The 24,165-nt window shown below is 33.6% G+C and overlaps 1 protein-coding gene across 4 annotated transcripts; it reads left to right on the plus strand.

Moving 5' to 3' along the window:
• The first annotated feature begins 6,516 nt into the window (after positions 1-6,516).
• LOC141672900 (transcription factor MYB3R-1-like) lies at positions 6,517-13,329 on the plus strand. 4 transcript variants are annotated; one of them, XM_074479597.1, is made up of 13 exons: positions 6,517-6,695; positions 7,000-7,211; positions 7,667-7,721; positions 8,201-8,258; positions 8,768-8,862; positions 8,986-9,089; positions 9,530-9,658; positions 9,758-11,555; positions 11,922-12,055; positions 12,143-12,238; positions 12,421-12,535; positions 12,637-12,825; positions 12,941-13,329. In XM_074479597.1, exons 2-13 carry the CDS (start codon positions 7,129-7,131, stop codon positions 13,064-13,066), a joined length of 2,982 nt encoding a protein of 993 aa, XP_074335698.1. In that variant the 5' UTR covers positions 6,517-6,695; positions 7,000-7,128; the 3' UTR covers positions 13,067-13,329. The 4 variants fall into 4 exon arrangements, with proteins under 4 accessions (XP_074335698.1, XP_074335696.1, XP_074335695.1 ...); XM_074479595.1 differs by having other exon boundaries at positions 6,517-6,724; positions 11,922-12,238; positions 12,941-13,328; XM_074479594.1 differs by having other exon boundaries at positions 11,922-12,238; positions 12,941-13,328.
• The last annotated feature ends 10,836 nt before the right edge of the window (positions 13,330-24,165 follow it).

Raw genomic sequence — 24,165 nt, forward strand, 5'->3', positions numbered from 1 at the left:
AGGGAGTGGGATGAAGAGGTGTTGGAAGACTTATGTAATGAAGGGATAGACAATTGATACATCAGATTCATATCCCCTTATGTAAACGAGGGGACTCTTGGTACTGGTTTTTTGATGACACGGCAGATTTACGGCTAAAAGTTGTTATCGTAAGCTTAAGGGAGAAAGTGAATGTCCAGACAGAAGTTTTTGGAACAAAATTTGGAGACTCAAGTTACCAGGAAAGGTGGTCAATTTTCTTTGGCGAATGTGTATAGAGGTGATCCCAACAACAACTAATCTAATCAGTCAGCGTGTGAATATAGTTGACACTTGTACTTGGTGTCAAAATCATGTTGAGGATAGTTTACATGTACTTTTCTTATGTGAGTTTGCACAAGAAGTATGGATTGCTGTAGGAATGATAGGTCTGATAGCAGTAGCACCGGGTGACACGGTTTTACAATTGGCTAATCGAGTATTGCAACAGGGAAATAGAGATCAGGGGGCTATTTTTGGGATGCTATGTTGGTCGTTATGGTACATGCGCAATAAATGGGTATGGGAGAAAGTGATAATGTCATCTTTTGGGGTGAAAGTCATGGCTCTAAATATGCTCTCGGATTGGAATAAGGCCAGGGAAGTAGAGGCTAAAGCAGAAAAGCAGCAACAACATAGACTACGTACATGGTCCAAGCCACCAGCGTAGTGGGTGAAAATTAATACGGATGCAGCTTGTGATTTGCATGGTGAGGTGACTGGTTTAGGGTGTGTAGTAAGAGGTGATGGAGGCCAGTTCATTCGGGCTAGAAGTAACTGACTTCAGAATGGATATCAACCAAGAGTTGTCGAAGCTTTGAGTTTACTTGAAGCACTTTCTTGGACAAAGGAATAGAGGACGACTAATTGTATTTTCGAATCGGATGCTAAATGTCTGGTGGATGCAATCAACACAGCAGAAGTTAGTCAAGGTTGTTCAACTTTTGATTATATTGTTGATTATTGTAAGGAGTTATTAAAACACTTTGAGGAACTGTTGATCGTATTTGTTCCTAGATCATCGAATAGTGTTGCCCATTTGTTAGCAAAAGGTGCTTATTTTGTGTTTGGTTTACAAGAGTGGATTACTACCGCTCCTGAGTTTATTATTTGTAAACTTGCTTTGGAAGCAATTTGATTAATGTAAGTACGCTTATTTCAAAAAAAAAAACGCAAGTAGCAAAATGGTGTAGCGGTAATAAAATGTACATGTGAATCTAAAGACTCGTGTTTGATTCCCAAAAATAACATTTTTATATAAATATTGAGTATATAGTAAGTTAGTCATTTCAATACATGAATAAAATTTAGGAAGGATAAAATCGTCATTTTAATGAGAATAAAAAATTTCATGAATTTTATCACCGTGTTCTCCTATTATATATAGAAGAAAAGTGTGCGAAAAATATTATGAGAAGTAGCTTATACTAATTGATTATTTAGACTTTTGAATTATGTTATGTCGTGCCATGTTTACTATTTTTCTTCAAACTTCAATGATTCTGATGATGAAAAATATTTTGGTTGCATGTGATCTCAGAATTAAAGATATGTTGATGTTCATTTTAATTTGTGTAGGTATGATATCTATGGGTGGAAGGTGATTGAAACTTGTTGTAAACCGAATCGACAATGTCTCTGTACAATTTAGGCGTTCTCGTGTAAAAATATCAGTACTTATTGTATCATTGAGTGAGTATTAGTATTCTAACGATCACTATTCAAAACTCCATTTATAGGTGAAAACATTGAATCATGAGCACCCATATGTAGGGCTATAATTTGTCTTTGGTGTTCATAATAATTTGTGAGAAACGTTGAGATTGCAAGGATTCAAATATGAGTATTCAGTGTGTCTGAAGTCTAATACCATGTCAAAGAACCCTTTGTTCTAAAATCTCAAGTCTAAAATCTCAAGGATAGTATAAAAAGTAAGTTTGCACTTATTGTTTATATTAAATTTAAGGTGCAATATCCATGATTATATAAGTTCAACTTTTTAGTGTCTTATTTAAAAATTTTACTTTTTGTTAAAATATTTATATTTTTTGATATAATATCCTTGAAAGAAAATATATTTCTCTTAGTCCACTTATTAATCTAGTTAGTATTTGTACAATATACTTATAGCTTAGTAATAATATAGTCTTATAACTCAATTACATATTTTATGTGATCATTAATCGACGTGGACTCTAGATCTCATTTATATTTTTATATTTTTTGGTGTACATATATATTGTAACTTATTCTAGTTTGACTAACTAAGGCTCCGTTTGGTATTGCTGTTCTAGACAGCTACAACAGCTTTTTGCTGAAAAGCTGTCAGAAAATTGTTTGGTAAATTCTAAAAGCTGCTGTTTGGAAAAGCGTTTTTGGTCTAAAAGTTGTTGTTAGCAAAAACATGTCCCCCCATGCTTTTGGAAAAAGCGGTTTTCAGTTTTTGTAGAAAGTAGCTATCAATTTCATTATCAAATCTTCTCAAAACATTATTTTTATATATTATATCTCAAAATATGCATAAATTAAAAAACATTACCAAACAGTCATCTAATTTTCCTGACATCACTTTTTACACCAGCACTTTTTCTCACAGCACAGCAGTTTCCAACAACACTCTCAAACGGAGCCTAAATTAGAAAACTTAATATAAAATATCGTAATATATTAATTTAAAACATGTTATGCACTTCATTTAATTTGTCAAATTCTCAAAAGAATAAGTAATTTATAAAAATTTGAGAGTAAAATTTTGATAAAGATCATGAAAATATTTGCGTTTACATGAAATTACAAACAAATCGTTACACCCAAATTATTATATGAATAACATGATAGACTTAAGTGAAATAATATGTTGATTTTAAATCAATAAAGGAATTGGTATTGAAGATAATATAATGAACATTTTGTTAGAAAATGGAAAGTTTGAGGCATATTTTAGACATGTTCTTGATGTAATTTCCTAAACTAATTGTTGGGGTTGTTCCTTGTAATGAAGACTTAAACTTTCATTTTTGGATCTAAGTCATTTTCTTAGTGTAATCCATATAGAAATTGAGGTGAAGCTAGTAGTTTGAAATGAGTTTGTGGGTTTTGTCCCCCATTGATTAAGTAAAAAATGGTGTAATCCTTCATATAGTACCATGTGCAAGAGTAGTATACCAACTACTAAGGCATGTGGGTGTGCATGATGTTATTGTGTGCCTCGCGCGCACACACTTGCGCCGCCTCGCCACGCCACGACTCGGGTCGGGTCGGGTTGTAGGGCGATTTGGGCGAATGTCTCGGCATCTCGCGTACGCGAGGTGACCTGGGCGAGGAATTTTACTGCTTCTTGTTTAATTAAAATATTTAGTGACTTATTATATTGTTTTAATATGAATATTGAATCTGTATAACAGTAAAGATTTGTTAAGCAAAACAATATTCGTTGATACATGGAACTTAGTATCCATTGAAGTACAATGTGCATTATTCGTTGATGTATTTGCTGAGACTGATCCTGACTCCCCTGGATCAGGATTTGCTATGGCTGATGAATCAGGACGCTGGTCATGATTTGATGTGGCTGGTAAATACTGATGTGTTGGTTGTCTAGTTGTATTAGGATTTGACAAATCCTGATACTGACTGTTACGTTTCTGATTATGAAAATATTTAATTAAATACAATTTAAGTCAGGATATTTATTTTAATTAATGTAATATATTCAATTACGTTTTGTGTTGTATTATATACTGAACAAAACGTTTGGAATAGATACGTCAATTACATACGTATAAAACCCTAGATGCTATATCTCTCTCTTTCTCTCCTTCATAATATACAGATCATAACATAGGTTTTTTGGGCGAACTGAGGTTAGGTCGCTGTTGAGCTTTACGTATTTGTGGACGAATTGCTCTGTGCTGTTGTATCCTGTAAGTGATATTGCTGCAACCCAACACAATGTAAGTGGGGCAATAATCTATTCAAGAACAGTCTAGACTTCTGGAAGGTTAGCCACCTCAGCTGCTCATAGTTCTTTCAGATTTGTTAAAGTTTCTGTTAGAGCTAAGTATTGTATCATCTCTTTGTCAATTCAGTTACTAATTTATATTTTTGTTTGTCTTCGTGTTCTGTTTCGTTATTTGGTTTATTGTTTGTTCTTTTTAATTGTGATATATACAACTGCTTTATTGTTGCAAGTAGTGTTAGTTTATTGCCCAACACATATTATGTGTATGTGAATGATGAATTTTAAAAGAAGTTCAATATATATTTTAGGTAACTGGTTGTGGTGGTGAAGATAGTTTTATACTTTATATAGAGTTCATGGGTTCAAATCTTATACACAACTTTATTTTTAACAAAAATATGATGAGTAGGGCAATTTTATCTTTTTATAATGAATAAAATGGCTCTGAAATTATGTTCGAAAGTTTAATCTAAATAATAAAATGACTAATGAGTTTGGTTCGGAAATATTAATTTGCTTGGGAGTTAGGATCGAAGTACACATTAGAGTTTAATATATATAAAAGATTAGTTTTACCTATATCACTAATCATCACATATTATGTTACAGAACTTATAAACATAAATATAAATGTATTTAATAAAAAATCGTGATCATATAATACCAATTTAAATTTGTAAGCGATGTCTACAAATTCCTACCATCACTTTCTTTTTTGTCGTTTTCTTTATAAAGTTGTAAAATAAGTAAAACGTGTACCAAATTGTCATATATATCAAAACATTTTTGGCAAAAGATATCCAAAAACTAGAATTTGAGATTTACTAAAATTCACATTCATTCACAAATTTCTCACTAACAGTCCCAATTTTTCATCATTTGTAAAATGTCACGAGATCTCAGCTTAAACATTAGTAATAAACTCATTTTCATTCTCCAAATCATTCTTCATTTTACCAAATAACACCGATCACATTTATTATATTCATTAGCATATAAAATATATTAATTAGCACTTGTATATATAAACATAATTACATAAGCGCATTCATTAAGATTTTTCTCTAATATTCATTTAAATTTGTAACCGACCTCTATTAATTATTACAATAATCCATTTCTTATCATTTTCTTTTGAAAGTCATAAAGATATAGAATGCGCTTATGATCGTTATCTATATGTTTAAATATTTATTAATAAAATAGCATCCAAAAACCCATAATACAAATCTATGTAAATCCACACACATTCACAAAATTATCATTGTGCCTCATTTTTCTCCTTTATAAGTTTTTAAGCGGCAACATATTAAACATTCAACGTTTTACCAATAACCTCTACCAAATTGATTCTATCGATTAGTAAATAGATTATATTTATTACCATTTATACATAAACGCATTTAATAAGATTTTTGACAAATATGATAACGGTTGTTAAAATATGTAACCGAATTTCTACAATTGTTTATTTATTTGTCATTTTCTTTAAAAGATTATGAAAAAAGCAAAACATTTTACCGATGATATCTCCCAAGTTAATTTTATCTATTAATACATAGATTATATAAATTACCATATAAACATAACACATTCAATATTTTTTTTAAAGATTATGGTAATATCTATTTAATTGTTTTAAAAAATATAAAACATAAAACGTGTATACTTTTGTCTTTTAAATTTAAATATTTATTAATAAATATCATCTAAACCTCAAAACATAATATCCATCCAATTACACATTCATTCACAAAATTATCGTACAACTCATTTTCTTCGTTGTATATCTTTAACATACCTTACCGTAAACATTCAACGTTTTACCGTTAACACCGACCACATTTATATCAATTTTATTTATTAACACAGTATTATATTGATTATCACTTGCACGCATAAACACAAATACATAAACGTATTTTATAAAAAATTTGGCGATTCTTATAATATCTGTTTAAATTTGTAACCAATGCCAACTAATATCTACAAACTAATATCTACAATTGCTTATTTTTTGTCAGTTTTCATAAAAAGTCATAAAAACATGAAATGTGTGTACCGTTGTCATATATCTTTAAATATTTACTATTAAAAAAATATTTAAAATTTTAAAAAACGTAAAATCTACCGAATCCGCATTTATTCAAGAGACTTTTGCACCAACCATTTTCCATTTCTTCCCCTATATAAAGGCTCAAAATCATCGACCAAAACATTCACAATAATATTAGATCGTTCAAGTCATTCTTGATTTAATAGCTACATATTTATTTATTTTATTAAAGAATGTATGTATTAAGAAATCTACTCAAGCATTTATAGTTTTGACAAAAAAAGATTATGATTTTATAGATTTCGGTATGTGTTTGTTACAATTTAATTATCTTTTGTAGATGATTGAATTAAAATTAAAATATACAGACTCATTTCAAACAAAACGTCGTCGTTTATCACCTGAAATTACACTATTGTATAGGGTTTGAAAAAAAAGAAACCCCCTTTCCCCCAATTTTTATTTCAAATCTCTCTCTCTCTCTCTCTCTCTCCCCCCCTCGTCTCTCTCTCTCTCTCTCTCTCTCCCCCTCTCTCTCTCACCCCCCTTGCCGGAAAATCTCTCCGGTAAAGTTCTGATCTTTACCGATCTGCAATGCGTGTTGACTAGCCCGAGACACCAAACTCTCCCTCACCCTTCCAATTTCACTTCTTTAAGCTGGTAACTTCAGTTTAAACATATAAATATATGTATGTATTTATGTATAGCATTTCAATTTTAAAAAATTTGTATCTTTTCACTTGTTTTTACTGTTACATTACTTCAATTTGATTTATGTGTGTGTGTGTATAAATTTGTGTTAGTGTGTGTCTCTGTGTGTGTAATTAGGGATTGAATTGGATATTTAATTTGTTTTTATGTTTATTTTGGCCTAATTGAAAATGGGTTTTGTGTTATATGTTTGTATTAGTGATTACATTTGCGAAAGTTGTGATTTTTATTTAATTTTTACCTTTTGTTTCAGATTTTGCAGGTAGGGAGGGCTACTGATATATGACATTATAAATTATAATGATTCGGGGGAAGACATTTGGAAGATAGTTATCAGAGAATACAATTTGGGTTTGTGTTTTTGCGTTTGGATTAGTTACTGATGAAATCTGAAAGAATAGAAAGCTCTTCCCAGGGGACTGGGACTAGTGACGGTCCTTCGAGAGCTAGACCTTCACATGGGGGGTATGTGCATTGATATCTATATCCGCGTTTTATATTGTTTGGTTCTCAGTGTGATTTAGTATTTGGTGTTACTGAATTTGGTACTTGCCTGTGTATAGTTGTTGTAATGTCTGTATTCGACGATTTAATGTACTTATCGAATTATTATGACGCCCGCATGATATTTTAGTTACCCTGTTTGTTAGAATTCATCAAGTGGTACTTATTTAGTTACTTCTTTTGTTTTGAGTAGGCTTTCTATTCTACTGATCCTATTATATAGCTTCCGCGCTCGAGTATTAGTGTATTACAATCCCTACAGATAGCATTATAGCAATAGTAGTGATGATGGAAGTATAGTATAATATGGCGCTTTTTATATATCATTGAATATATGTCGAATTTTGTCATTTACTTGGAATGAAATCATGCTCACTGTGTATTTTCAAGTTGTATAATATTGACTATGTTTGTAGGAGGACTAGTGGTCCTACCAGGCGATCTACGAAGGGACAATGGACTCCTGATGAGGTACATGCCATTTTCTTCTATCTTCGAGTTTCTGCCACACATTCTTTTAAGATTTTCTGGAATTATGTGCCACAGGGGGGCATCTTATTTCACGCATTTTAAATAGTCGAACCATTTACAAAGATAAGTATCAATCATTTTAGGGTGCAAATTATATGTACAATATTCCTGCTTAACTTTAAGCACAAAATATTGATTGTAATGGATCTTGTTATAATGCTAGTAACTGTTGATACCTGGTTAGTCAATAGCTTCCATGTTACTCTTGTAAATACTTATATATTGTATCTATTCTTCAGTTCTACCAAGCTTTTATTTGGTATCGTACAAATTGCTATTACCTTTTTTCTGTTGAGATTTAGTTGAATCTATAAAGGATTTTTAGAAATCACCTAATGACTCAGTCCTGTGCTTTCATTTTTATAATCTTCTATTACATACTTGTGTTACTGATATCATGCGTTTTGATTTGTACCCAGGATGAGATTTTGCGGCAGGCTGTTCAACGTTTTAATGGAAAAAATTGGAAAAAAATAGGTATTTTTCATTCTCTAGGGATTCAGCTAGTAACTGCCAGTTTTAATATAAATCTATGCACGATCTTGTTGCTTCAGTTTGTATGAGTATATTCTCCTATAGGGTTCCACATTTTTGCTTAAATTGGAAATACTTTAGTATCGAAGTCAAGCATATAAGAAACTTTTGGCACTAGAACAATAACATTTTACACATGATAGTTTTGTAGCTCAGCTAACTTGCATCTTTTTGTCCTAATTCACGAGGCATATCTATGTTAAGTCTTATTCAATTTTTTTCATCCAATTACTATGATTTCCCAAATATTTCTACTATAATATTTTACCATTACTTTAGGGGACCTTTTTTGCTTTCTTAATGATCTTCTGTGCAACTTGTCATGTCTGTGCTGCCTATAGCCTGACTTACATAACCAAACCGTCCCAAACTTTTTTTTTTTTTTGTTTTTGATGCTTCCTTTATTCTCATAAATGATACATAGTGATGGATAACAATTTGAATTTGAGTAGCGGAATGCTTTAGAGAAAGGACAGATGTCCAGTGCTTGCACAGGTGGCAGAAAGTTTTAAATCCAGAGCTTGTCAAAGGTCCATGGTCTAAAGAGGTGATGCAGAATATTCTTATTAATGACGATAATGAATCTATTAAAAAAATTAATTTGTTTCGTGTCCCATTTTTCTGACTTTGTTTTGTTATTGGTTTCATTATAATATATGTATCTGTTTAGGAGGATGATATAATAATTCAATTGGTGGAACAAATTGGGCCAAAAAAATGGTCTACTATCGCTCAACATCTACCCGGACGAATCGGTAAGCAGTGTCGGGAAAGGTAAGATTATGAAACCTTAAATCTTTGAACTCTTTTTATGCCTTAATACAAAAATTGTAGTGTAAACTTAAACGTTTCTAGATTTTTCAGCAAGATTTCATAAATGCACGAGCTGTTCTATTGAGTTTCAGGCAGATATCTATCCATTGGCCCGTTGAAGTATCAACAATACACAGCTACCTAAATGTATAATAATAAACCAAAATGATGCTTTGTAGTTCCTGTTCAACTGTTGAGAAAACATATTTTTTTTCATATTTTTGGCATGTCAATCAATATAACCTAGCACCCTTCAATAGAAAATTTAGTAAATTATATCACCTACAACTTGGTTCAACCACGTGTATGGTAAAACTGGTTAATGATCTATCTGATGCAGTATGTCCTAGATCTATTCACAAAACCTTGTAACGTTACAAAAACATAATACATATCTTCAGGTGGCACAATCATCTAAATCCTTCCATCAACAAGGACGCGTGGACCGTAGAAGAAGAGTTGGCTTTAATTCGTGCCCATCAAGTTTATGGAAACAAGTGGGCAGAGTTGACAAAATTCTTGCCTGGAAGGTACATACATTTATGTTTTAAGTATTTAAAAATTCTTGCTCCCTGCCTATTCACTTCTATGCTGAAACTTGAAAGTGGATGTTTCTGAATGGGCAACAGGACAGACAACTCCATAAAAAACCACTGGAACAGTTCCGTTAAGAAGAAATTGGACTCATACTTGGCGTCAGGCTTACTTGGACAGTTACAAAATATTCCTCAATCATTATCCTCGTCTTCATCACGTGTTCCGCAGCACAGCGGTGATGACAGTATACCAAGAGATGGGAGAGAAGTTGAAGAAACTTCAGAATGTAGTCAGGCTTCGACTGCCCTGGTATGCTCTCAGTCTACTAACGATATGGCCAATGCAACCGGAAGGGATGCCCTTTTATTAGTAGAACAATCTCATAATGGTAAGAAGTTAAGCTCTAGTCCAGGGTGTCAAGAAATTTTATGTACTATGGCAGAGATGCCTCGTGAAATTGCTAGTGCGGGAGATTTGCTTGAACATAGTTATCCACCTGACTGGATAACATCTCCAGCGAAAGATTGGCAGCAATGTTCAAATGGATTAGCAAATTCTCTGCAGTGTGAGCAGGAATCAGAAAAGTCACTGCACTGCGTAGCTGACAGTGAAAATCATGAGGGGGCACCTTCGTCAATGCAAAGTTCTGTTGCTATATACTCTTCTGCTCCCATGAGAAACATCATAGTTGAATGTGATCAAGCACAGCACATGATAGTATCTGAAGATTCCTACCCAGAAGCGAGGAATGAAAGTTCATTTGCTCCTGGATATCTTACCAAATCTTCAACGATCACCGGCACAGATGGTTTTACTGATTCATTACTTTGCCAATCATCTGATTATCAGATTCCTGAGTGTGCCAATCTAGCTTCAAACTCATATTATTCATTTACTGAAATGATGATAAAAGAGTGCTGTCAGCCATTCTCTGTTCCGTCAGAATATCCAAATGAGGATGGTGGAAATATCTGCGGAAGTAATCCCGATCAATTTTGTGGCCACGCAATTCAGAATCAAGAAGAGGAGCTTCTTAGAGTAACACATGATGGCTTTACCTACACCAATGACATCATTGATTCTCATTTTAATGAAAGGATAGATAGCGCAGGACAGCAAAGTCAACCTGATACACAAGGACATTGTTTAAATTCAACTCCACCTGATACACATGGAAATTGTTCAAATTTAATCCCGGGAGACAATTTAACGCCAACAGGATTTAAAGATACTCTTTTCTGCCCTTCACTGAATGAAAATCCAGTTGACCAAGAGGATGCTGGAGGTTTGTTCTATGAGCCGCCTCGTTTTCCAAGCCTGGAAATTCCTTTCCTCAGCTGTGATTTAATTCAGAATGACATGGAGCAGGAGTTTAGCCCCCTTGGTATACGCCGGTTAATGACATCTTCTATGAATTCCTTTACCCCAATTAGAATGTGGGACTCACCATCTCATGATAAAAGTCCAGATGCTGTCCTAAGAAGCGCTGCCAAGAGTTTTACATGTACACCATCCATATTAAAGAAACGACACCGTGACTTGGTTTCACCTATATCTGAGAAGAGGTGTGAAAAGAAGCTCGAGAGCAGCTTCTCCAACTTGGCTAGAAATTTCTCTCGATTGGAGGTCCTTTCTGATGAAAATGGTAAGCGTGAAGCTACTCCAACATCACCATCAACCAATTTAATAACATGCTCTAATCCCTCTGACGAAGATAAAGAGAATCTAAACCATGATTCTGAAGGGGAAAAGGAGGGAAAAGAATGCACTGCACTTTTACCGGACAGACTTTCAAGTGCAGAAATTAATATCTTTCCATGTGACAAAATTCAAGAAGGAATTGTTAGTTATGACAAAACTGAAAGGCAAACTGCTGTTGGTGCACAAAAGGTGAGTTCTCTTTATACTTTTCTTCTTACGCTCTTTCTTTCTTTATCATATCCTTACAGAAATTGGTGCTTTGTGCATTCTGGCTACAGGTCTATTGAGTACATATTCAAAAAAAACAATTAGGTCAGTTATTACGCTGCAAAGTATTATCAACATAAGATCATAATTAGCAGTCTTGTGTCATCAGAAATATTTTGTTTTTCCATCAATGTTTTGTTTTGGGAAGACATGAAATGATTTAAGTCTTGTGTACATTGTATGAGTGAATTTTCTGAATTGACGTTGCATGATGTTGAAGGATGTAAAGACTGTCATGTGAAGTTGTGTATAACTGGAGATTAATTTATCATCTTTATTATGTGTCAGGTGCAAGAGCCTTCTGCAGTTCTTGACGAGAAGATCTATGATATGCTCTCATTTTCGCCTGATCAATTTGGAGTCAAATCAAACAGACTCCGGAGTTCGAGTGCTAGAACTCTCGGAAGTCAGTATACTAGAAGGTTAGAAGCTGCCTCAAGTCAAGTTGCTGTTTCAGAATCATCTGAGAGTCCATTAATATCAATCCTAAGCCCTAGTTTTGCCAGCAGAAAAAAGGGCGAAAGTTGTCCTGTTGCAACTCCATCCATACAGTGTGATCCTCCGTCAGCTCCTTTAGAGATTGGCGGTTCTGAAAACTTTAGCATGTAAGCTATCACCATACCTATTCCAGGTCTCGTAATTTCTGACATGCTTATTATAATATGTGATGAAATTATGCATAATACTCATTCTATTTTCCATGATAATGTGTATATATGTTATTCCAAGCATTCTCGCCAGTTGCATTTTGATGGGCTTTTTGTGCTAACGATTTTTTATTCCCCAGAAAGGGTGAAACACCTTTTAAAAGAATGATTGATTCCCCTTCAGCATGGAAATCTCCGTGGTTCATGAACTCTTTTGTTCCAGGCCCAAGAATTGATACAGACATAACAATTGAGGTATTTGCATACCAGTCGTTCTTAGAACATTCATTATTTGTATGTACAATTTCTATCCCCCCCACCATCTTGTTTTGTATAATCAGTCCAGTATCTTGCAGGATATTGGATTTTTTATGAGTCCTGGGGAAAGGAGCTATGATGCCATTGGATTAATGAAACAATTAAGTGAACACACTGCATCTACATTTGCTGATGCACAAGAGGTCTTGGGAGACGAAACTCCAGATTCACTATTAAAGAAAAGATGCTCCAACAAGGAAAATGTAGATTCGACTTCAAATATCGTGGTATGATGAGTTTACACAAGCACATTTCTGTTTCCCTATTATTTGGCCAAATCACCAAATATACGTTTATTTGTATAATACTAGTTTCTAAAACTATTCCATTATATTCTTTCAGACAGAGCGGCGGACATTGGATTTCAGTGAATGTGACACAACACCTCGTAAAGGAGCAGAAAGTGGAAGATCAGCAGGACTGAGTTTCTCAAGTCCCTCTTCGTACCTGTTGAAAGGTTGCAGGTAGCTGATTCTTTGGCGATGATGGCTCCGGGACATGACTTTTAAGATCTTATATCAATGTATATTTACATCTTACATTCTTCTGCAGATCTAGTATTTTTTTTCCTTTTTGTCCGATTTATGTTTTGTATGAATCCAAGTTTACTTGGCTTGGTATCTTTTTAAAAAACAATGTTGTAATGTATTCCGAGGCCCTTATGTTTATCTTGTTACATTGCAATGCTCAATGATCCTCTTAAAGTTGCAATATTACATTGACATAAAAGTAATTTAATAGAGTAAATTGTACTTTGCAACACTTATAAATATTTATTTTTTCGATTTGATCTTAAACTTTTAATTTTGGTAAAATGCATCCCTCAACTTTAAATTTCGTTTTATATCGCACCTCTTTTAACAATTTTCAAGAGTAAAATCTGAATAATTTGTTATGTTTATATTATTACAATGTGCATCTCGTATTTACTAATATTGTAACAGATTACACCCCGATTTTAACTTTGACTCGTTTCAAAAAATATATAAATTTGTTGATAATATTAGATAACATTTTTTCACTTAAAAATAATTAAAATAAAAATATTATCTATTAAATCTGAATTGAAATCACAAATAAGTTTACTATCCATATTAATTTAATTTAAATATTATGCAGATAATTTTTAATTACATATATTTTTAAATAATAATATCAAAAGATATCTATTTATCAAATATATGTGTCTAGGTTTTGATTTTATTTTTTGACACAATCTTTATAATTTATAATTTCTTATTTTTGTTTTAATATTTTTATAATAAATCTCTATTAAAATTATGAGTTTTCTGATTTTTCAAATATTTTAGTGTTACTGAATAATTTATTTGATTCATGTACTCATGTTTATTTTTAAAATAAATTAGATACAAAATATGTATTAAATTAAAAACTCGTAAAATACATGCAATGTTATTGGACATTCTTTTTCAAGAAATCCACTAAACTAAACTACACAAACCAAAATTTTCTACTCTATTTGGTTTGGATTTCATAATATAATAATCTATTAAAAACCATCGAATTTATGTTTATGTTTGGGTTCAAGATTTTGTTAATTTTTCTACATTTAGTTTTGATTTAGATTGGTATTTATTGCTTTAATTTTGGGTTTCAGTTTAAATTTTTTTAGAATCATACTCGATCCTAACCAGTTTTTCTGTTATATGTTTTGTTTTTTAATTTAATTTTATAATCTATATTTTATGGATTTCAAAAATTATTAAAATTTAAAATAAAGTATAAACTATAAAATTATAGGACGCATATCGTCAAAATATTAAAACTATGTGGTGCATATCATAATTATATAAACTTTAAAAAAATTCCGACTTTACCCGTGACAGTAACGATTTTTTTGGAGAGAAATTATTAAAAGGGTGCAATATGAAGTTAAATTCAAAATTAAGAGATTAATTCTGCCAAAATTGAAAATTTAAGATCAAACCGAAAAAGTGAATATTTTTAAGGGGTGCAAAGTACAATTTATTTTAAATTTAAGTGAGTTGTGATTTGGGATCAACTTCATTTTCTCAGAATTACATGTTGTTTGACATGAAAATTATAACTATCCCCACAAGTTCTTACAGAGTCCGGTCAACAATTTTAGTTATGCCATTGAGAAACATTTTATATATATACAGGGTCCCTTATCAATCATGGTTGGTTGGAGTTAATTTCAGAACCAATCAACCCTTACGCAATAAATCATTGCGGAATTTATTATCGAAAACGAGAATTGATAAATTTTATTCAGTATTTTAACAGTTTTTATTCGATTAAAACTCAAAAATAGGTATAAACGAGACAATTTCAAGTGATTAAGGCGATAACAGAGTCAATTTTTTGTTCTTCTCCTTTAAAAAGTGAATTTATATTATTTTCAATTTTTTTATGATTTTTTAAAGTAATTAAATTTAAAAATTCGAATTAAGGGATAAGAAAAGGCAAAATAAAAATATTTTTAAAAAATTCCAGAAAAAATGTTGGAACATAAAATTTTTGAGAAAATAAATATTATAATTTTACTGACTAAATGTATGTTAATTTTATTTTTTTTATGATTTTTTAAAGTAATTTAAATATGAAAATTAGAATTAAGTAATTAAAAAGGGAAAAATAAAAAATATTTTCAAAAAAATTCCAGAAAAAAATGTACAATTTTTTTAGAAAATAAATAGTGTATTTTTTGACCAAATTTATATTATTTTCAATTTTTTATTTTTTCAAGTAATTTATATTTGAAAATTCGAAAAAAGAGATTGGTGAAGGTGCATTTAATGCTTCCGCAATAATTTATTGCGGAAAGAGTATTTAATTCTCCTACCAACTAACATAATTCAAAGAAGGAAATAGCTTCGGCAATAATTCATTGCGGAAGTCCATGTGGCTTCCGCAGTGAATCATTACGGATTTCTTGTTGATTCCCGAGCCACAAGAAACCAACTGTGATTGTGGAATTTTTGATATATATATATATATGTGGAGATGATCAAATAAAAACTCACTTTATTCTAAAAACTACAAACTAATGGCAACTATTTATTTTTTAATTTTAATTAAATCTTCACCACACAGATCTTATCACACCCCACTTTTCTCTCTCCTCAAATCCAGCGTATCACCCCTCATGTATATGTAGAGATGTATAAAAGGCCCGTCGGGCCGTGTTTTGACCGGACCTTAAAAAACCCGGATTTTGACCAGGCTGGGTTTTTCGGGTTTTAACTTTGACCGGACCGGGCCGGGCTTCCCGAAAATTTCAGAGCTCGTTTGGGCCCTCAAGGTGGGCCTTACTGGGCTTTTTTTCGGGCCACATCGGGCCGGACCCGACTTTTTTCTAATTTAAAACTGATCGAGTTTTATTAAAGATTCTAAAGACTATATATGTTAGCAACTAGATCATAGTAAAAATATATTAGTTTGCATGAAATATTTTATGAAAACATTATTTCATTAAAAATATTTGAGTTCGGCGAAAAATAAACATATTTATAGAATAAAATGTTTTATCAATATTATCCAAATATATATAATGTACTTACTATATTTTCTTTCATTAATCCAGCAATAAAGTATATAAATAATATTATTAATCATGAATATGTAAATATATATGTGTTTAAAGTATTATTTATATTTATAGTAAATGTAAATTCATAAATATATTAGAATAATCAGATTTTAACTGGATTTTTTCGGGCTTTTAATCGGGCCGGCCAAAGACCGGGCCGGGTCGAAGCCCGGACTTTTTACCGGGCCGGGCCAGGCTTTGCCTAAAAATATAGGGCCCGTCGAGGCCCTAAGTCCGGGCCGGGGCCGGGCCGGGCTTGACCGGGTTTTGACCAGATCGGGCCGGACCAGATTTCCGGCCTAGGCTTTTTGTGCATCTCTATGTATATGTACATGTATGTATTATTTTATTCATTTTTAATTTAATTTTTCCCGTTAATTGATGAACTTTATTTAAAATCCGACTTCATTATATTTTTATTCATCTCCCAATAATCAATTCTCATACCATATTTGTTATATTTTGAAAATAAGTCACTATTTATGCTTATCGGAATAACTAAACCGAAATTACTATTATTTTAGAAATTCCTACACCCAGCGTCCTCCCTTTTGTTAGCCCAGTACTCTCTTTTATCAGTAGTCGTGACGTAATACATATAACATATTCACACAAAATTAATCAGCTACTCTTCCCTTATGTTGTCACCGATTCATCATAATTAAACGCAAAATCACTAAAAGTTTATTATAAATCGTCGATTTACGCAAATTATTCACCAACTCTTCTGAGATTAAACTGAAATCGGTGGGGCAAGCTCTTCTATTCTGGTTCATGGTTTCTTATTTTATATTACATAAATTACTGAAATATTGGGTAAACGCTAAAATTGCTAATTTATTTTACAGAAATCACTGATATGTGCTATACAAATTACTAATTTATATTGTAAGAATCATAAAAAATTGATATAGAGTTATTACATATTAAACAACAATCATTATAACACCACCACCTATCTCACCGTCATCAGCATAACTGTAACGGCCATAATATTAAACGGAAATCACTATTTTTAACTATGATTACCATGTGTAGAGAGAGGTGGGAAGAAGAAAAAACTCATCAAAAAAAAGTTTAGAGAATCTGAAGGGAGGAATATATGGGGCAAATGAAAAGGAACGAACATGAATGACGGTGATAACGAGGGGTTGATGGTGGTGGTAGAGGTGATGGTGGTGGTAGAGGTGATGGCGGTGGTAAGGTGGGATAATGAGGTAAGTTGATGTTTGGGGTTTTGGGGGAAGAGTCAGAGGTTGGGTACAAAGAATTGAAAGTGATGTGGATGAATGGTACTAAACTGAGGTGGGCTGGGCCTTAGGTTTTAGTTTTTATTTTAAGGCAGTTTCTATTTGAACAGCCCCCCATATATATATATGTATATATATATAACAATAATAAGTAAAAATGTATACTAGATTACATTATAAAAAAATACTTGTTAGGAATATATGTGCATTAGTTTGATGATATGTTTAACAAAATACTTAAGTAGAAATTTAGTGTCAGTAGCCTCAACGGATAAGACCACTTTGGCTATCCGTTGATGGTGTAGCTTTACTTAGAAATAAGTCTAGTATTGTAGCATATTTCAGTCTCTGTATTTAAAATGTAATTCTTAGAAGTTGAGAGAAACTATAAGTCATGTTGACTACTAGATGATATGCAGATAGGAAGGCCAATTGTAAATATTTCATGCCTTGTAATTTTGTATAAATGAAGTGGTATCAACGGATGACTTAAAGACCTTCAACGGATGAGAAGCTAAGCTTCAACGGATGTCTCTAAAGCTTCAACGGATAACATCCTTCAACGGATGAGAGCATCAACGGATAAATGCATCAACGGATGAAAGCTTCAACGGATAACATCCTTCAACGGATGAAGTCATTAACGGATGAAAGCTTCAACGGATGTTCTGCTAATTAGCCGTTGATAAGTGGTAGTTGTACCTACAGACAGAGGCACATGGGTTGACAGAGAAAACTGAGATGTGGCAGCCGAATTTCAGGATCAACAGAAAAAGCAGCCGTTCTTCTTTAGTACAAAGATGCAATAGTCAACAAAGTACTGGAGTGAACAGGAGAAGAAGCAAGTGAAGAACTTATTTTACTATTGTAATTTTATATTGTTTTTCACTTGTACACTTGGTAATATATAAACCAAGAAGAAGCTAGTAATTAGAGAGAGATTTTCCAGAGCTGTTAAGAAATATCTTGAGAGAAAATTCATCTAGTTTGTACTAGGATGCAGCTGTGATCAACATTGTTGAACACAGATTTTCTAATATACCATCTCTGGTGGAACAACAAATCCACCAGAAAAGTTTTTAAAGTTTGTTGTGTTCTTTACATTTTGTGTTTGAATATATATTTGTCTGCATTAGCTCAAAGCAATTCATACACTTGTTCATCTAAAACACACTGCTTTAATAAACTTCTCAAAACCTGAAAAAGTTTTGAGATTTACATTCAACCCCCCTTCTGTAAATCTCATTGTTAGTCCTCTAGGAATAACAATTGGTATCAGAGCAAGCTCTTGACACACAAAGAGTTTAAAGATCTTGGAATCTAACAAAGATGAGTAAGAAGGATATTGGAGTAAAGATCCCAGTTCTTGACAAAGACAGTTATCACCACTGGAAGGTGAAAATGCACCTTCATCTACTCTCCCAAGATGAAGGTTATGTAAACTGCATTGAGAATGGTCCTCACATTCCCCACAAAGTAGCCACAGTTGCTACGGCCACAATTGCTGTTGGTCAATCCATTCCAAAACCTAGAGCAGAATGGACAATGGAAGACACAGAAGAAGTCCACAAGGATAAGAAGGCTATGAACATTTTGTTTAATGGTCTTGACAAGGATATGTTTGATAATGTGATAAATTGTTCAACTGCCAAAGAGGTTTGGGACACAGTTCAGTTGCTGTGTGAAGGTACAGAACAAGTAAAAGAGAACAAAATGCAGCTTCTCATTCAACAGTATGAGTACTTTCATTTTGAAGAGAATGAATCTTTAAATGACACATTTAATAGATTCCAAAAGCTGTTGAATGGACTGAAGCTGTATGGTAGAGTGTACCAGGTGAAGGATTCAAATCTTAAATTTTTGAGATCCTTACCAAAGGAATGGAAACCCATGACTGTTTCCTTAAGAAACTCTCAGGATTATAAGGACTTTACTCTTGAAAGATTATATGGAATCTTGAAGACTTATGAACTAGAGTTGGAACAGGATGAGGTATTGGAGAGGGGGAGAAAGAAAGGAGGTTCAGTTGCATTGGTAGCTGAAAATGAGAAAGAATGCAGAAAAGAAACTGTGAGATCTACATCAAGCTCCAAAGATGGTGTAAGAAATCCAGAATCAGACAAGGGTAAAGAGCAAGTTGCTGAAAATGAAGACAACTCCAGTCAAGATGACTCTGATGGTATTGATGAGCATCTTGCATTTCTGTCCAGGAGATTTGCAAAGATGAAGTTCAGGAAAAACACTAGAGCCACTAAACCCTATAAGAACATGGTGGACAAATCCAAGTTCAAGTGTTTTAATTGTGGTATAAGTGGACACTTTGCAAGTGAGTGCAGAAAGCCAACCTCTGAAAAGAAGAAATTTGAACAAGTAGATTACAAAAAGAAATATTTTGATCTACTCAAACAGAAGGAAAGGGCTTTCATCACTCAAGAAAAGGACTGGGCAGCTGATGGAGATGAAGAGGATGAAGATGTGGATTATGTCAACCTTGCTCTCATGGCTGATTCTGAAGAAAAAGAAGTTAGTTCATCAAGCAATCAGGTAATCACTACTGATTTAACACAGCTTACTAAAGAAGAGTGCAATGATGCTTTCAATGACATGTCTACTGAATTGTATCATTTGCGTGTGTCTCTTAAATCTCTTGCTAAAGAAAATAGTAGGATAAAAGAGAACAATCTGTTTTTTAGTAATAGAAATACTGTGTTAGAAAATAAGTTGATTGACCTAGAGAAAACCAAATTGCATTGTATATCTGTTGAAAATGAACTAGCTGAATCTGTTAAGAAAGTAGAAATACTTTCCAATCAATTAGAGAAAGAGCAAGAGGTGATTAAAGCCTGGAAAACATCTAGGGATGTAAGTGCTCAAATTGCCAAAGTCCAAGGAATTGAATCATTCTGTGAAACTGCCTGGGATAAAAATAAAAAGAAACTGGAATTAATTGATGGACTGTCAACGGATGTGGAATCAACGGATGATGAAAGTTATCCGTTGAAGGAAGAAAAGGAACATCCGTTGAAGGTTCCTCAATTAAAACAGGCAGATGTTTCTAAAAGAGAAAATCTAAAGAAACTCAACAAAAAGTTTGGTTCAACTTCAAAGAACTTTGTCAAAGAAGGAGCAAGCACATCCAAAGATGTCAGAAAGGTGAATGTAGGGCACATGACCTTAGAACAGTTAAACAATAGGCTCAAGATGGTTGAGGATAAAAAGGAATCCAAAAGGAAATCCAACAGAAATGGGAAGGTAGGAGTTAACAAACATAACAATTACACACCTGACAAGTATGCTCCTAGAAAAAGCTGTGTGCATTGTAGTAGTGTTAATCATCTATCTGCTAACTGTAAATCTATTAAGAAATCTCCCATAACTGTATCCTCTTCCATGCCTAACATGTCTGTATCACCTCTACATGCTATGCCTGTTATGTCTCAACAAAATCCTTATGCACATTTTGCAAACATGCCATATTTTAACAATCCTTATCTTGCTGCATTCAGTATGCCTCAAATGCCATACAATATGCCAATGTGGAATAACATGTATGCACAATCCATGCCTAATAATTCTATAAATGTGATGGATAATGTTGTGACTAACCCTACACCTCAACCAACCACATCTAAGACCAAGGTTGACTCAAACTCACCTAAGTCTAAAGATGCAGGAGGAATGAAGTCTAGGAGAAAGGCTAACAAGAATGGACCCAAGGAAACTTGGGTACCAAAATCAAATTGATTGATTTTGTGGTGTGCAGGAAAATAGAAGAAATCTATGGTACTTGGACAGTGGCTGTTCAAGACACATGACTGGAGATTTCTCCCTGCTCACAGAGTTTAAAGAGAGAGCTGGCCCCAGCATAACCTTTGGAGATGACAGCAAAGGGTTTACTATGGGATATGGCTTGATTTCAACAAGGAATGTCATCATTGAAGAAGTTGCATTAGTTGATGGTCTCAAGCACAACTTACTGAGTATCAGTCAACTATGTGATAGAGGGAATACAGTTTCCTTCAATTCTGAAGCCTGTGTTGTCACTAGTAAGGAAGACAACAAAGTGGTTCTAACTGGAGTTAGAAAAGGAAATGTGTACTTAGCTGACTTCAACTCTACAGATGCAGAATCTATTACTTGTCTCTTCAGCAAAGCAAGTTCAGTTGAGAGTTGGCTATGGCACAAGAAGCTATCCCATTTGAATTTCAAAACAATGAATGATCTAGTCAAAAAGGACTTAGTAAGAGGAATTCCTCTTGTTGAATTCTCAAGGGATGGTCTGTGTGATGCTTGTCAGAAAGGCAAACAAAGGAAAGCATCATTTCAGAAGAAGCTTGAAACAACAATTGATGAACCATTACAGCTGCTACATATGGATTTGTTTGGACCAGTCAATGTATTGTCAATAGCAAGAAAAAGATATTGCTTAGTGATTGTAGATGATTTCTCTAAGTTCTCATGGGTCTGTTTTCTTGGATCAAAGGATGAAGCAAGTGAAATCATTATCAATCACATCAGGCAAGTCAACAATCATCCTGACTTGAAGGTTAGAAATATCAGGAGTGACAATGGAACTGAGTTCAAGAATTTGACATTAAGGCTGTTCTGTGAAGAAAATGGAATCATGCATGAGTTCTCAGCTCCAAGAACACCTCAGCAAAATGGGGTTGTTGAAAGAAAGAATAGATCTTTAATTGAAGCTGCCAGAACAATGCTTGAAGAATCAAAGTTACCAACATATTTCTGGGCTGAAGCTGTTAATTGTGCCTGCTTCACTCAGAATATTTCTTTGATCAATCAAGCTAAAGGCATGACTCCTTATCAGTTGTTCAAGAGAAGAAAACCAACTCTAAACTTTCTTCATGTCTTTGGATGTAAATGCTTTATACTGAGGAATCAATCTGACCATAAAGGGAAGTTTGATGCAAAGGCTGATGAAGGAATATTTGTTGGTTATTCAGCTGGAAAATCTTATAGGGTCTACAATCTAAGAACCAACATTGTTATGGAATCTGTGCATGTTGTGTTTGATGATAAAAAGATTGATGGACTAACAGATGAGGGACATTATGAGAGACTCAAATTTGACAATATTGAGATATATTGTGATGATAGTGAAGAGGAGACTGATGGAGATGACACTTCAAAAGGGATTCAAAACATGCCCCTGGATAATGCACAAAATACTGCATCCATTGATAGAAGCAATGCAGTATCCGTTGAAAGACATAGTGCACCATCCGTTGAAGTACAAAATGAAGCATCCGTTGATCATAGTTCATCAACGGATAATCGATTTACATCATCAGTTGATAGAACTCCAAATTCCCTGCAAAGGACCAACAACTCAGGGGGAGTTTCAACTAGTCAACACTCTGTCTCACATCATGACAATACTGAGGTCACCTCATCTAGAGCACATCTTCCACCACAAAGGAAATGGACCAAGAATCATCCCTTTGAACTGATCATTGGTGATGCATCATCTAAAGTGCAAACAAGAAGAGCTACTCAAGATGAATGTCTGTACAGTAGTTTTCTATCTCAGGAGGAACCTAAGAAAGTGGAAGAAGCTCTATTGGATCCAGATTGGATATTAGCTATGCAGGAAGAGCTAAACCAATTTGAGAGAAACCAAGTTTGGAAGCTGGTACCCAAACCAAAGAACAAGAGTCCTATTGACACAAAGTGGGTATTCAGAAACAAGATGGATGAAAATGGCATTATCATAAAGAATAAAGCCAGACTGGTTGCTAAAGGCTACTCTCAGCAAGAGGGAATAGATTTTGATGAAACATATGCTCCTGTTGCAAGACTTGAAGCCATCAGAATATTTCTAGCCCATGCAGCCCATGCCAATTTCAAAGTCTATCAAATGGATGTCAAGAGTGCATTTCTAAATGGGAAATTAGAGGAAGAAGTCTATGTAAGTCAACCTCCAGGATTTGAAGATCCAAATTTTCCAGACTATGTGTATTATCTGTTGAAAGCACTCTATGGACTGAAGCAAGCACCTAGAGCCTGGTATGAAACCTTATCAAAATTTCTTTTGGAGAATCACTTCACTAGAGGTACTGTTGATAAAACTCTCTTCTTTAGGGATGTTAATGGCTCTAGTATACTTGTTCAAATTTATGTAGATGACATAATATTTGGCTCTATAGATGATAAACTTTGCAAAAAGTTTGCTAAGCTAATGCAAAGTAAATATGAAATGAGCCTAATGGGAGAACTAACCTATTTTCTTGGTTTACAAGTTAAACAAGTTAGTGATGGAATTTTCATTAGTCAAACTAAATATATTTATGATCTTTTAAAGAAGTTTGACTTAATGGAATGCTCATCTGCAAAAACTCCCATGGCCACTGCCACCAAACTTGAATTAAATAAGACTGAAAGGTCTGTGGACATTACAAGTTATAGAGGCATGGTTGGTTCACTTTTATATTTAACTGCTAGCAGACCAGATATAATGTTTGCTACATGTCTGTGTGCTAGATTTCAAGCTGATCCTAGGGAGTCTCACTTAATTGCTATCAAGAGAATTTTCAGATATCTCAAGGGTACACCAAATTTAGGAATTTGGTATCCTAGAGAATCTGGCTTTGATCTAATTGGTTATTCAGATGCAGACTATGCAGGTTGCAAAATAGACAGGAAAAGTACAACAGGCTCCTGCCAATTCCTGGGAAACAAGCTTGTATCATGGTTTAGCAAAAAGCAAAATTCAGTCTCTACTTCTA

The sequence above is a fragment of the Apium graveolens genome, chromosome 7, assembly GCF_009905375.1.
Source record: "Apium graveolens cultivar Ventura chromosome 7, ASM990537v1, whole genome shotgun sequence".
NCBI classification, from domain to species: domain Eukaryota; kingdom Viridiplantae; phylum Streptophyta; class Magnoliopsida; order Apiales; family Apiaceae; genus Apium; species Apium graveolens.